At 38.9% G+C, this 16,320-nt stretch overlaps 2 protein-coding genes across 3 annotated transcripts in view; both read left to right on the top strand.

Moving 5' to 3' along the window:
• Positions 1 to 10,016, top strand: part of il34 (interleukin 34) — a 64,601-nt gene extending 54,585 nt beyond the window's left edge. For both annotated transcript variants that reach the window (XM_044035780.1, XM_044035779.1), the window contains exons 7-8: positions 292 to 475; positions 6,791 to 10,016. In XM_044035780.1, the coding sequence (XP_043891715.1) occupies positions 292 to 475; positions 6,791 to 6,849 (243 nt within the window). In that variant the 3' untranslated portion in view covers positions 6,850 to 10,016. The remainder of the gene's footprint in view (positions 1 to 291; positions 476 to 6,790) is intronic.
• necab2 (N-terminal EF-hand calcium binding protein 2) overlaps positions 1 to 16,320 on the top strand; it is a 521,316-nt gene that overhangs the window by 465,282 nt on the left and 39,714 nt on the right. The window lies entirely within an intron of this gene.

Genomic DNA, 16,320 nt, shown 5'->3' with positions numbered 1-16,320 from the left:
CACATTTGATCCTTATCTAAATTGTCTGTTCTGGTTGTGCACCTTTCAACATCGCCTTCAATCATTCTCTGATTCGGAACACTAAGCCGGTGGTTTCGTATTTTTGCGTGCCTCTTTAAGTCCTCTCATATCTTCACGAGAATCACCTGGTGCGTGCCTGTTGCTCTGTGTTTGCACACGACCTGTCATCACCCGTTTTCCCCCGAAATCTCCTGGGAGTCTTGCAGCCATGTTCACCAAAGCGTTTTCTTTTTATCACTGTGATAGTAAAAAAGATCCATGTGTGTCTAGGTGTTTCAGCAAGAGCTCCCAGAGACCATCCAGGACATCTGGGACTATTTAACAGAAGAGCCTGACAGAGTCCCAGAGTCCAGCTGGAGACTCGCGCCTCCGAAGTCCCTCCTGGACAACTTGTACCAAACCATGTTCTGCCTCTTCAGCGGCTGCTTCGCCGGCGAAGAAGCACAACAGAACTGTGAGTAGAACAGAGATGAAGTCATTCCACGACTAATAACAAACACAACTTATAATGTTAAAGAGGCATTTTAAATCACAAGCTCGGCTACATAACTGCTCTGAAAACGAAACAAAAATCCATTTCACATGATTATGTCTCCTAAATTTATTGCATTGCATTAGACAGCGGCTCGAACAAACAAAGAAATCACCCTAAAAGTCCAGAGTACAGGCATCATTGGCAGACTTTACAAAAGCGTTATGACCATGAGTAAGAATTCAACAAACTCCATTAGACAGCACTGGGAAAGTTTGGTTACAAGTTTAAGAAAATAAATCCTCTGCTACAAATTCTTAAAAGAAATCAAAAATGGCTGTTTCACAGTTGAGTTACTTCTGTGCGGACTAATTTCATGTTTTTTTTTGGCACTTTTAGATTTTTCATTCATTTCAGTGTATCTTGGGAAAACTCCCTGAAAACCCTCAGTAAGAGAGACGAATATTTGCTGCAGATATCCATGGTTGCTTCAGCCAAACCTCTCCCCCTTATAAATATTATAAATTCAATCCATAATATGGAGACATTGACTTTTATTTTACAGTGTGACTTCAAAAGGAGACAAGTCCTGGGGAAAAAAGGGATTGTAAAACTGTCTGAATATGAATATAGTTTGCACTGCACCTACTCTAACTGTCCAGACCCCTTCCTTGTTCATATAAAAACCAAATAAAAGTTATGAGCAGCAATAAATGATCAGATAAAGACAGGTTTAAGAGGTCCCGTCGTGGCTGCAGGCCGTGTTTCTCAGACACTAGAAGAGGAACCGAGAATGAGGAAGCAGTAAATAAAACACCAAAGATAATAAAAAATTAACTGAACGTGCCATCACTCGCCTCCTCCGGGAGAAGTTCCATAAACCAAAGGCCCCCAGTGGCAAAAACATGATCACCTGTTGACGGAATAGGCCTCATTTGAGGATCTAAAGCTGTGAGTGAGCTCATAAAAGGTTGACATCTCTGCTATGAACTATACCTTAGAGCAAGGCTCTAAGGTAATAAATATTTTTTCCTTAAATATGCCTGGAAGAGAGCATGGAGGATTGGGGTCATGTGGTTTTGTAGAATCTTGGTCAGACCTGGGAATGGTGGCTTCTTTGTTCTTGTTGTCGAGTCATTGAAAAAATTTGCTTAAAATACACCTGGCGTATATCTGGAGAGCAGTAAAGCTTAGCGTCACTGACGGCATATCAGTGCAGACACACAGGTGGGGGAACACATCCCATTTCCTGTCAGTAACCCTACCTTCCTGCTAATGTCGGTGTGTGCTGTAAGTCCACTACCGTGGCCATAATACACAGCGTAAACACTGTCAGGTTGTAAAAGTGAGTGGCTTTACACATCTGGGACACATAATGTGGCTGCATTTTTGAAAGAAACGCTGCCACGTTATGTGTCTCATGTGGGTGCACAGTCAAGCTTTTTAGTATGGAAATGAAAACATCTTGCCTGGAAAACATTCCCCTTTTTTCTTTTGCAGCAATGGCATTCCACCTTGGGTTAGGGTTAACACTATAACACTTCTCTCTTCTCTATTTATGAGGTTGAGGCTTGAAAAGGTTCTCCCTATCATTTGAGCAAATGTCTTCATCCACACAAAAAACCCCAAAATGACTCTAAACACTGTAGTACATATGCCAGGCCTGTATGTGGCACTGTGTGTGTTACTATGCCAAAACTGAACAGGAAGATGTTGACCATGTGCGCCATGTCCAACCTTTTTTTTAGATAAAGCTTTATTTGAAGGAAACAAAGACAGAATGAACCAAACAACGGCGACGTTTTGAGATCTTCCCGCTCTGGGACAGTTTCTGAAGAAGAAATTGTGTGGACCAAACCTAGATATGTTAAAAAACTAGACTTGTTTCCATGTGGCCGTGCCCATGAGGGCGCTGCTGTGCAGGGGAGGATTATTAGCTTTTATGTTTTCTTGTGTCAAAAATGTTGTTGAGCACAAGTTAATAATAAATTCAACGTTGTCCCCAATGAAATGTCCGCAGTTTTCATTTGATGAACGCAATTTCCACTGTAGACACATAGTGTAGTTGTACGTGAATAGTTGGTTGTGCCGGATGCTGCGCGTCCTCTGTTTCCGGTCCGTGGGGCCCGGGCCGAGATATCCTCCCAGCACCTGCAGTGTTGTGTATTGCTGAACTGCTGCGTGTGCGTGCGCGTACAGCGCATGCTTCAGTTTCGGCAGCGGGGCCTGAAGTTCAGGGACCCAGAGTGCTTTTAACTGGCTGATTTGAAGCAAGGGCGGGACTGGTTTGTGCACATGAAGGACCACAGAGCGTCATTCCTCTTCAAGAAGTCAGCGGTCAGTCTAATTTTTTCAATTATTCAGCTGCAATTTTGTGTCAAAGGTGCTGTGGTCCCCTCTCTCACTTGCAACTGTGTTTTTGTTGTGAGGGTATGCGAGTAATATGTGGTATTTCTGGATTGCATTATAAGATTTTCCTGCATGGCCCCACCAGAATTTCCAGACCAAAGTAGCCACTGGATGTGAATACAGACACTAATGCACACACACTGAACAGGTCTCCTTGACTTGAAATGTTACAGCTGTTAAGCCAAATTGTTGGTACATAAGGTTCTTATGGGGCCTCAGCCCCGATAGGTAAGATGTTAAACAGGTTTCTTCATAATGGCTTAGGAGGGAGGGAGGGTGCAACCTCTCAGTTGGGGAGAGGCCAGCAATTAGGGTTACATGTTACATTCTCAAGAACAGGCATGTTCACCAGTCTCCTTAGCATCTATGTTGTGTGGCCCATTACCATTAGCGGTGGGGGCTCATACAGACAATCCAATTGTGAGAGGCACTCTTCATGCAGTATTTGGACCCAATTTCGTAAACACTTTGGCCTTACGCAAGCTTTGGTGTCAATGCCTTTTATTGCCAATCTGCTTTTTACACCCTCTTTGTTAGATGCAGCTTTTCAGACCTGGTTTGGGAAGGGGCTTCATTGTGTAGGGGACCTATTCATTAATGGACTGTTTGGCTCTTTTGACCAGTTTGTGAAAGAGTACAACCTACCAAAGTCCCACTTCTTCAGGTACCTTCAAATACGCAATTTCACTCGTACATATTTTCCATCATTCCCGCACAAACCTCCAGCCTGCCCACTTGATGAATGTCTGAAGCTTAAGCCCCACATACCAGGTTCGTGTGGTAACCCTAACCCGAAATTTGGAACGACATGCGCAGGGACGCCGCTGAAAATAACTAGTACTGAAAATAACTCGTACCGCGCGTGGTGAATGAACGGGTGAGTGTGCGAGGCTCGAACCCGTTCAGAACCGCGCGCGGTACGAGTTGTCTATTTCAACTTTTTTGTTTTGTTTTTTTCTCACTACAATTTTTTGAAAATTAAAAAAACTATTGGAAATAAAACCTATTGTAGTAGGGATAAGCCTAATGCTATACTTTGGTGTTGGCCCAATAATGGTCAAAATCACTGTATCAAATATTGGAGAGATGACAATTCTGTAGCTCTTGTGCTTTACTGTGCAACAGTGTTTTAAGCGTGTTTTTTTAAGAGAGACTCATGTTGTGGGCTGCTTATTTCTTCTTAATGGGAGCAGAATATTTGTTGGAGAATTATGTCTTTGAAATAGCTTAAAATGGCTTAAAATTGGCAGATACTCAAGGTTGTGATGTCAGTATTGGTATTGGACGTGAAAATGGCCCACAGCCAAGCAGAAAGAGAACTTGGCTTGTGACCGAAGTTCTCGCTGCTTCCAGTTCTTGCCAGGTCAAAGGCTGGGTCCCCTATTCCCATTGCTCATTGTTAACTGGACACTCTAAATTGACCCCATGTCACAGGGAGGCCACATCCAGTTTACTCCTTGTGCCGATCCCATAACAAATGGGAGGGTTGCGTCCGGGGTTATCCGGTGTGAACATCTTTGCCAAATCAAATGTGGATTGTCTGCTTTATTGTTAGATAAACTAATCAGTTTCTGGCTTTTCTCCCGCTCGCAGCGAAGTGGAATTTAAATAAAACATGAAATCTCCTTTCCACAAATTTCCCCACCAGCAAATTGTTGCGGTGTCGTGTGACAGATTAACTAACTCTTTACTTTGGCAGAACATTCTTCATTCACTTTGCGTCTGTGCATGTTAAGTGGAATGATGACATTTCCTTCAATCCCATAATCCTCAATGCTTCTCTTGTAAGTCAGTTGGAATCAGTTGACGGCATGGGACACATGCACCTGTATGCACGTCACATCAGGAGCAGCTCTTTCTAATTTTTAAGCTCAATTGTTTAATATTTTTTAAACCTTTTGAGCCTGAAGGCGCTCTCTCTATGGACACAGACAGTTTAGTTGACAGAGGACTTAATACGATTTCGTTCTGGTCCTAATTTAATTTCCTAAACTAAATACATGTCCCCTACAATGCCTGTTTTTCATAGAGCCATCTACCAATTGCTAATTTCAGCAATCAGATAGTTTCAATTTCATAAGTTATAAAGTAGCCCTCAATATTCTCCCTCGTGTATTTCGAATGGTTAAAACGTGCTCGCTTGATTGTGTAAATAATGAGTAATGCTAAACTAATTCGTTTACATATAAAATCAATGCACAGAAGTAATATTTGCTTCGGACACTCGGCGCTGTGTGACACTTTATCTCTTAAGCCCATTACTTATGTTTAAAATATGGCGACTTGCGGCACGTTAGATACTATAGCCATGGAGTGATAAAAAAAAGAATTGCGCCCATAGCACAAACTTTTGCAAACTCCACTCAGGGGAAACATTTATTTTTGTGTGTGGACACTCGGAGCTGTACGACACTAGAAACGTCTGCAGAGAAGAAACCGTTGTCTTGTGTGGTTTTTACAACACTATACGGAGACGCTGCCAGATGCTGCTTCCAGCGATTATTTTCGCATGACGGGTTCCATACGGATCTCCCGAAGTTAACGGTGAAACTTCTCACGTTGTGTCCGGCTCTGTAAGGTGTTGTGAAACCACGCAAGACGACAGTTTGTTCTCTGCAGATGTCTTCCACAACAGAGAGTGCAACAATGCTTTGGTTGATGGTGAAAAGAAACGTTACTTCTGTTTAAAATACAGTGACTTGCGGCTAGCGTTCCTAACGTGTCACAAAATGTACAAAAGGATTCCGCGGCGCGATGGATATTTGGTGTGATCACAGCATAAGACCTAGATTCTAACCTAAGATGAGATGACACTTGCCCTCAACAGGATTCGTCCTTCCTTGACATTATGACACGTACATTTACGAGGGTCAAAGTAGTAAATACTCATATTACCAGAAGAAAACGTCCTGGAATTAACCCTGAGGTGGATCCCATCTTTAACAACTATGTCTTTGTTCCAGTCCTCGGAGACATTTCCTATTTGTTCATACCTCAGGTTGATGTCAGGGATGTAACTTCCCCAACCAATGATATTCACTGGTCCAGTCTTTTTTCTTTTGACTGGCAACTAACAAATTTATTCCAAAATCCAGGTTTTTACTTTGATTCAAAAATATGGTGTATGGTGTAGAAAAGAAAACCAATGCAACCTGTCAAACCTAAATAAGAGTGATGGTATCACTTTATTTTGATAGTCCACTGTTGACTCTCCACTAGTAATCAACAGGTATTCAGTATTGGACTGCAAGGATTATTCGATTAATCGATTGTTAATCAATTACTCAATTAATTGTCAAGGTTTGTGGACAAAACATGAGCAACATCAGAGTCTAAATACTTTATCAATTCTGGTGGAAATGATGTGAACACACAGTTGCTCCATGCCAGATTAAGAGGTATACAGTTACAAGAAAGAAAGTACCAAATATTATAGTAGTATAATATATGATGTATAATTACTATATCATATATATAATTATATATTATATAATATATAATTAAAACAAATGAAAATGCAATATGTACCAATAAAAGGCCCTGGGGCCAAATCCAGCCCGATTCAGTGCTAGCCTGGCTAAATTTAGCCCTTGTATTTGTATTATGTATAATCATTCACACATTTTATACCAGTATTGTGTCGGTATTGGCTGCACCAGCTTGTGTTATTGCGTATGACCTGTCCAACACTCTCAAACCGGCAGCTGCAACTATTTAGCATGTGACCGCTCACAAAAGAGGTGAAATCGCACTTGAGCTTAGGTCAAGTCCCATGGATGATACCAAATATCCTGGCTGTAAAAACACAGAAGTACATCTCTAGGAAGTAATCCATCATATGCGTGATATAAACGCTTAACTGGGATTTTCTTCTTGTCACCTTTGCAGACTGTGGAGTTTCCCATTGGAAGAAAGGCAGGAAGAAAGATTTACGGCCTGAAAGCTGAGGAGAGGCCAGTGAGGGGGAAAAAAAGGTCCTGTCCATACTGATTCGGGATAAAATCATTGTCTCCCCTGAGCTGTTGGAAGACGGGGTAAAAGGACAAGCCACACTGAAAGCAGACAGTTCGCTCCTGATCCCTGATTTGTGAACATGAATAAGTCTTTTCCAAAGAAAGCCTGAGAGATTGTCTTGCTGATACGATGAAGACGCTAACCCCGGTGTGGCTGCAGTAACAGTATTCATGATTATATAATAATATAATAATGGACTTTCTATTTTTCCTTTTTTCCTCCACTTTTCTGTCACTCAGGAAACCCAACTTTTCTCTTTTCTGAGGCTGTGGGTTCATAGGCTCCATTCATAGACTAAACTGATGTATGATCAATATATTAGATACATTCTTATCTGAGGTTGGATCTATTTAAGAAGGGGAGCGCAGCATGAGCCGCGGAATCCTCGTCAGTGAAGGGGTACACAGCTTCACCTGGAGTGATGACATCACGGTCGCTTTGACAAATCCATTTTTTTTTTGCGCCCAAAAAAAAGTGTGCCATGTGCTGCTGCGGGCGTGCACGCTTCATGTCAGAGACCCAACAAGAAGCAACTACACATCGGACTGTTATTGGAAGAAAACAGCCGAGTTTGTAACATATACAGACTTCTCTTCTATGACATCACTGGGCAAGAGCAAGAGTGTTGTTGGAATGAACTTTAAACCTAAAGCCAAACTGTTGTCATGTCTTTATTCCACAGCTTACAATTTAAAGTGTTATTAAGCCCAGGCAGCATAATCAAAAACTCCCCATGGATTTTTGCCTCCTCACAAGTATTTATTTCTATATTTTTATCACACACAAATGTTTAACTCTAACAAAACTGCAACATACAGTTTCCTCCCTCCGTCCTGCCGGCCAACTATTCTTTATTTTACACCAGGCAAAACTATAAAAGTGACCTTCAGAATTTACTTCTCATAACCAGGCTGTTACATATTATGTGAATAATGATATAGTTCTGGTCAATGAGGAGAAATTGTGTGGGTGCTAGGGGGGTTTGACCCTAAAGACTACAACCTTTTACATGTTCATATTTTAATTCAGTAATTGTTGCCATCTGTTGTTTCTATCTGATATCCTATTAGAGTTACAGTCACCCTTCCCTGCCAAGTGTGTTGGAGAGTTAGCATCGAAACTCAAAAGATCTTTAATTTGTCCATCGTGGGCTACTGTAAAAACACGGTGATCTAAAATGGCCGCCTCGCTGGAGCTGGAAGACAACAATCATGTCATTCAAATACATAGTTGAGTCTCTGGATACGTCCAGCAGACGTATGTCGGGGTCACCAGTGAGGAAATTGTAGAAAATGACAGTGGACAATTTCCATCTGAGACTATGCAGATGCAAAAGTCATTTATTTTTATGAATGAAACAGACTGAGTGCCCAGAATAAAGATGGCATTAACCATCACCACGTGACCCCTCGTCACCCAAGTCCGCGACAATTTAAAGGGACCATGGTCACTTGGCAACCATATTTACAACACAGCCATGAGAGTCAGACCACGCGTGCCTTGAACACAACCCTCATTTTAGTGTATTAACCTACACGTACAGATAATGCTGAATTATGCTTATACACTCACTACAAGAACATTAAGTATCAATAGTATTCATCTTCAATTTCTGTAACTATAACTTCACCTTCATTTTACACACTGGACTTTTAAGTTGTGTCAGCTCAACTGTTTTGGTTTTCCCAGGTTTTTATGGATTTGTTTCAGTCCCATTCATAAAAGTAAAACTTAGCCAAATCACTGGTGAAATTACTGACCTGATGCGATCGAGGCCATGAGTAGGGAAAAAGCTAGTTGCTAAAGAAGCTAAAGCTACAGTTGTTGCACCTGTTTTGTGGAGGTTGAATTCAGCAAAGGTGAAGGATGTATTATAAAATGTACACTTACTGTGCATCACCAGGTAATTGAAACAAAGCTGACCAGGCAGCGTTGCTATCAGCATTCCTAAATTAGCAACTGTATGCTAGCTTAGCAAAACAGGTAAAGCTTATTCCAGCCACTAAAAACAAAACAAAAAACAACCTCACTGTGGTACTTTTACTCTTGTCTGTCTTATTTGTTTGACGTTAAGTCAGAATCGTACACATCGTGACACAATGTTATTGATGGTGATCATGATGAAGGTAATGTTTAGGTGATTATAGTTGGTCAGGACATGAAGAATAAATATGCGTGGGTGAAATGCGTAGGAAGGATTTAGTAAAAAATCATCATACAGTACAAAGAACAGAGAGTATCGACCATCTGGGAGGAACAGGAATGACTTGTGAAGCAAAATTTTACAGTTTGCATTAATAAATTCAATAATGCAGTGGTCCATAAGTCTCACAGTAATGGCCGCACAAATGTCACTGTGTGAATGTTACAGTCTGAGCTCACGGATTCACTCCCACTGTCACATTATGTGTGGTTTTACCTTGTAAGTCTATTTTGGACAGAGAATGATGATGATCAGTTATCATCCTTTATATAAAGTATACAGCAGGGGTCTCAAACTCAGGTGACCTGAGGGCCAACAGGGGGCCGGTCATGTGGAAAAAAGTCAATAGTATATCACAATATTCCATATGATATAAAAATGAATATATAAAAGATATTATTTTAAGTGGCGGGGCTGTATGAAATTGATTGGGGGGCCACATGTGGGCAAGTTTAAGACCTCTGGTATACAGCAATGCAATAAGTAAACTTTCAAGGGAGCAACATTTTCCCTCTGTAATGATGTCACAGACAAATGACAATTATTGGTGTACAGTACGTCTATGAATGCAGTATGTGTATTTGTATTATACTTAATCAATCATATGTAACTGTATGGTTGCCTCTTTGTAACCATAAGATAATTTTTAAGGTGTATTCAAAGACCCCTTATTGTAAAAAAATAAAGTTATATTTCCCCTCAATTGACTGGCGATGGCAGAAAGGCGATAACTGCAAACACATGGATGGTTGTTGCCTGTGTTCTGAAGATAGATTTTAGAAACAGATGTTTTGTACACAAGATATTAAATTTATTTATTTTCTGGAAATGTATAATGCTACGTGGCAATACTTTTATGGAAGAAATAAAAATTAAATTGCTATTTTTATCAACTAATCCTGTGTCCGTAGTCCAGTCACTGCCCACAAATATCATTTCACTGTGTTCAGCTGGTGTTGGTCAGAGACATTTTAGTGTAAAAGTTGAAAGGAATGCAATTAAACCACCTGTATATAGTTTACAGTTTACATCTGTGGCTACAACAAACATCCTGATGTCGAGAAAGACCGAATCTTGGTTGTGGTGGCAGAAGGACCATCTGACAAGATGAGGCTCCAGTCAAACCAAGACTTGTTCCAGAAGATGTTTCTCCACCTGAGAACAGAAGTGGACAGGAACAGACATCCTGAAACAGACCTGGAAGATATATGTTTGACCTAGCAGACACAGCGGAAGCAGAACAGGAGAAGGAACCATGAATCCAACCTTCAGCCCTGACGGAGTACAACAAAAAGAGCCTCTCTTCATTGTCTGTGATTTGAGAGATCCGATACTTCCCAAACTCATCGACATCTGGTCACCGCGAGAGCTCCAGGAGATGAAAGTGGACCATCAAAAGAACCCGTCAAGAGGGACAAAGAGAGTAGTGAAAGGAGCCTCATGAGTCAGATTTGTACCCTACACACCAAGACCCACTAAGGAATTGGTGTTGACCTCAAATGACCTGGGAGTTTCTGTGAGATCCCAAATCCCTGGAATGTCCTCCCTGAATCCAAGTGCGTGATCCTGCGTCTTCCCTGTATCATCAAGACTGTGCTTTTTCAGGATTTTTGTTGTGTCTATGGTCTCCCATGTTTTTTAAAGTCAAGTCAGATTTGAATATAAAACAACACATAACTTACCAAAGTAATCTAGAAACAACTTCTCTGCTCTCTGGGGGGGTGGATGGAGAAGAAATACTAGGTCAAATCGGAACCGTAGTATTGTGGTTATTTCTCAGGGACCCACAGAGGGCGATAGATGTTCCGCAGAGGCTCAGTTGCAGTGAATGGGGTCACTATTACTGGTTAGTAGTAGTGTTGTGAATGGGTGAATGTGAATGACAAAAAGTAAGACAAAAATGCCATTTGTAAATGCAGACATAGATAATATACAGTACAGACATCCTGTTTCATTTTTGAGAGAACTCCACCCTCTTCCCCAGCATTGTCCTGGCACATTTGTACCATATTTTGTCACAGGTAGAAAGTTGCTGATGAGAAAATCAGATGTTTGATTGTTTAAGAAGTCTACGTGTGTTGTGGGAAGGTGTCAGATATTATTAGTCCAAAATGCTGACAAAGGAGTCCAACTCTCTGTGGTGTAGTCATATCTTATTGCATACACACACACACACACAAATATGGCCTCTATGGTGAAGTTTAACAACTACAGCTGCAACTACTTTGAGTAAAAATGTGAGACTGAAGCCGTGCTTAAAGGTCAAGTGTGTAACACTTTGTGGGGAGGTTTCATTGGCAGAAATTGAACATTCCCAAACAAAAGGTTGGGACCCACTGATGTGCCGGCAGGGGATCTTTGTGGGTCCCCAAACTAATTTGCAGAATTATATATCATGTTTTAAAGTACATGCATAAAATTAAATTTACCAAACATCTCTTGAGAATAATTCCTTTTTACGAGTTCATCATGTTACAGATACGTCCTTAAATAAGTTGCTACATCTTTAAAAGGTTTGTCTCTTTGGAAACACATGGGGTATATTACCCATATTTATGTTTTATAATAGTATAATATAATCATATATATTTTAGGAGGTGGTATGAAATGTATTCTTTTATTTTATTATATTAAAAGCAGCAGCTGAGTTTTTAACGATTGTTCAACTTCTGTTAATGGCTAATTATAGAAATCTTAGTTTTCAGAGGCACTATTATTGTGGAGCTCCAAAGTTTATGTAAGATGTTGTAATTTAAAATATACATCGTTAATGGGACTGTTAGGCGGCCACATCCAGAAGAGAAGCAGAGACTAAATTAAGTTTGTATGACAGCCAGACTTCTGCCTTTTTCTACTTAACTTTGACAGTTGGTGGTTTTGCTCCAGAACCCAGTGTTTTTCCTCTGAATACACAGTTTTGTTTTTTTTTTCTTCACTTTTTCTACATGTCAAATCAAGGCTAATCTGTTTTTCTATTTGTATAACATGTTGTAGATTAAAATACACATTGTTGGGGGTTGAAGGCCCACATCAAAAGCAGGCAGAGACTCCACATTGGATCGCTACTATATTAAATGCAACAACTCAATTTCGACTTTTGCTAGACTTTTGTTAATGCCTCTTTGGAATTTATTTTGAGACTTGGTGGTTTTGTTCTAATGCTCAAGGTGAACATATGAAGTATAGATGTGTTTCCTCAAAATGTAAATCTTATATAAAACAATTTGAGTCAGTTCGTTTGTTAATAGTATTTTTCTTTGTCTGATTGCTCATTTGGTTTTTGCTTCACTTTTCACACGTCAGATCAAAGCTACTCTTACAAGAAATGTCAGGTTTAAAGGGGAAAAAAAGAACTTGATGAACTAAATCTTGGTGTTTATTAATTAGGATTAATCAAGTGCATGAAACGGAAGAATATATTTTTATACAATAATTCTTTATATAATAAAGCTTCTCTAATAATATTCTAAATATTTTATTAAAACGACTTATTTACTACCCAAGCACTCACACAGTGTTGTGAGGACCTATTGGAATTGTTCTCCCTAAAAGACTACATTTTTTAGGCACTAAATGTTGGTGAAAATGGATGAAAATTGGCCCGCAATTCAGAACTTGCAAAATGTTTTATAAAATAAGGGTAATATGTAAAAGTAATGCAAAGTGGCTCAGTAGTGCTCCCAAAGGTGAAGATGTCACAGCCCAAGATGAAAAAAAAGTCTATTGGGACCATGTCTTCAACTCAACAGGAAGTCGGCTTCTTTGAATTTGGTGTCCATCTTTGCGATTTCGTAGATGAACAAGCTTGTCACAATCATTGTTTTTGTTTACGATGACAATGACGAAATTATTTAGTTGGCACCCCTTTTTTCCGTGACAATAAGGACACGGTGACGAGTTAAACATGGATCTTTGATGACGAAAACATGACGAGACGTGTGAGTTTTCATTGACGAGACGAGAATGGATGTAAATGTTAGTGGGTCTGTCAGATGTTCAAAATGCATGAAATTTCTGGATATTGTGCATGTAATCTGTCAATTAAAACCTAAAAATTCCTTGGTCCATGGGTTGCGATTTTGCCGTCGACCCCTGGTGCCTGATTTACGGAGCTGTTTGGACGGGAGGTCACTGTAAACCACCTTCACACTGAGCCTTTCCAAGCCGACTTAGAGCCGGTCGTGGTGCACCACAACTTATGTGTGACACTCTTGTATGATGAAGTACAAGAACCCATGAGAAAAAAAACAGTTGAAATATGTTGGGAAAAAAATTGAGAAGTAGCGCCATGCAGAAAACACATCCATAATCAAGGATTTACCACAGTGCCGAGCTCATGTAGAATGGAATGGTATGCACAGCTGCATCCCACTCCTCAAATAAAAATCCAACAGAAATGTTGAACTCCTAATACTGGGTGAGATCAAATGCTTTAAAGGTCCAGTGTGTCAAAATCTAGAAAAGTAAAATGACCACACACAAGTTTTCTTAAGAGTATGAACTCTTCTTATATATTTATATCAAGAGCTGGGTCACCTCTTTATTTTGGACCACCATGTTTTTTACAATATAGCCCATATATTTTACACAGTACTGTTCAATTTCTCATAATTTAACTCGGAGAGACGTTTGGAAAACAAATCCAAGACTGATTGGTATTATATTGAATAGCAGATTGAGGTTACCTGGAATTTAATCATAATCATAATCATAATTCGTGGCATTGTTGCAAACAATCTACTATAGATATTTTTGTCTTCTTCTGCTGCTGCTGCTATTTGTCTATTAACTAGTCCCACATACTTCAACATAGAAACTTCATTAAAACTTCAAAACATTCAGCTCAGTTTGAGACATTGTTGCTTGGATTTTTGTAATTGAAATATTTCACAGTTTCCTAAATATTCAACTTTTTTTTGCACAATTTTCCTCTATTGAAAACTTCCTCAAAAACAGAAATATTCTGCTTCTTAGTACAGTAATTTTGCAAACTTCAAAATGTTCATCTCAATTAAACGTTTTTCTGATTGGAATATTTCGGAAATTATAAAATATTGCAATTCCATTTTTTTTTTTAAATTTTTCCTCAGCAAATTTTGAAAAAAATTAAGACTTCCTCAAAAATACATGATTCTACTTCATAATAGTTTCACATAGTTCAACATAGAAACTCAATTCAAGGGTTAAAATGTTCAGCTCAATTGGAACATCATTCAGATCATTTAAAATGTTGTAATACTTGTTTTTTCAAAGACTTTATCTCGTTGAAATAAATTGAAACAAACTTCAGAAACTGGTTAATGGTTCCACGTTAAACATACAAATTTCATTCAAACTTCAAAATATTGAAAAATTAATAGTCAACTCTTTTGATAATCAATGAATTGGTTTGCATCTTTTTCCAATAATTAAAATAGGTTTTCAGATTTTTTAGTTCCTTAAATGTGAATGTTTTCTGCTGACTTTGCTCCATATAACAACACGTTTGTGGACAAAACAAGACATTGAAGAACATCATCTTTTCCAGGTTTGGTCCACACTGATCAACATTTTCCAAAATTTTACGGACCAAACAAATTGGTTATGAAAATAATCTTATTTGCAGTTATGTAGTTGATAGTTGATAGACTTAATCAGCATTGAGTAAACTTATCTGACAATGGCTAAAATGTTGTGGGCATTCATTTATATTAACAAATTACATACTACAGCTTTAACTGTGCCCGTCGTATAATTTCTTTTCATTATCCCTAACCTTAACCTTAACCTAAAGGCAGTTCAAGTCTTTGCACTAAACTTAATCAGTTCCTCAGACTATGTTTGGGTTCCAATGAAGACTAATGGTAGTCATTTCTTCCAGAAAACTTGCTAATGAGGCAACAAATTCACAAATAAAAGTACCCACACACGTTGATATGAGACACATCTGTACAGTCAGTCCTAAAAATTAAAGGCATAATTTGACTGACCCTGAAGGTCAGGGTTGGAATGCATGCATAATCCTGACAGAAACATGCTTGCATTTTACATTCCTACATGATTATCGAGAGTGATGATGTCCATGTCCATGGTCAACAGGTAAGTTTAAAGCTGTGTCATGCATGAAGGGAGGTTTTTGTCATAACATACAGCGGACACTGTTGGCCTTCTGGCAGGCATTTGTATGACCGACATGCGAGGCAGAAATGTAATTTTCAAAGTTTCGCATGACCTGCATTCCTGACAAATTCAATAAAGTCATGTTTCAGATACTTGTCCCATAAATTTGAGTAACGCAAGACAACATGTATCGACTTGTTAAAACTGTCTGCATGAAAGTGTCAGAATACATACAAGGAATTTGACTCCGGTCGTAGAACATGAACATACATAAACATAACATAACAGACATTCAACTGAACAAGGACTACAAAGAACAATAATTGAGTGGTATAAAAAAAAGGAATAAATAAGGTGTACAGAGGTCTGGTCTATTTTTAAATATAAATATATTTAAGTGTATATATGTATATATATGTGCTCAGATTTGCTCAGATTTATATGTATTTTTCTGGCTATTCATCTTTGACCTCTGGCATCAACAACAAGGCATTTTGCTATGATAACTGCTCCTCATGAGATAGTTTCTCATTTTTAAATTACTTATGGAAACTCCTGTGTGTTAAAAAAAAAATTCCCAGCAAATCGGCAGTGTCTGAAATACTCAGAGAAGAGTGTTGAGTACCACCAACGATGCCATGTTCAAAGTGACTTAAATCACCTTTCTTCTCCATTCTGATGCTCGGTTTGGACTTCAGCAGGTTGTCTTGACAATGTCGACATGACTAAATGCGTTGAGTTGATGCCTTGTGATTGACTCATTAAATATTTGCTTTAGCAAACAAATAAACAATGTATATATATATATATATGTGTGTACATATATATATACAGTATATACACACGTATATGTATATACATATGTATATCTATATACATATGTATATATGCATATATAGATATAGATATGTATATATGTTCACACACACAAACACAATACGTATAGCTCTAGATATTTCTTATATTCTCTATTTTTATTGTTGCTCCTTGATAGGAATCTTGAACTAACAGGTGGTCTAAAAAGGTGGCCAGTGAGAGTAAACTGACCCAATTGTTGTTTTCATGTTATTTAAGCAAGTACAGTAGCTCATAGTGTCTACAC

The sequence above is a fragment of the Solea senegalensis genome, linkage group LG10 (genome assembly GCF_019176455.1).
Source record: "Solea senegalensis isolate Sse05_10M linkage group LG10, IFAPA_SoseM_1, whole genome shotgun sequence".
NCBI lineage: Eukaryota > Metazoa > Chordata > Actinopteri > Pleuronectiformes > Soleidae > Solea > Solea senegalensis.
The sequence above is the reverse complement of the archived record's forward strand: the minus strand, read 5'-3'. Positions and strand labels throughout refer to the sequence as shown.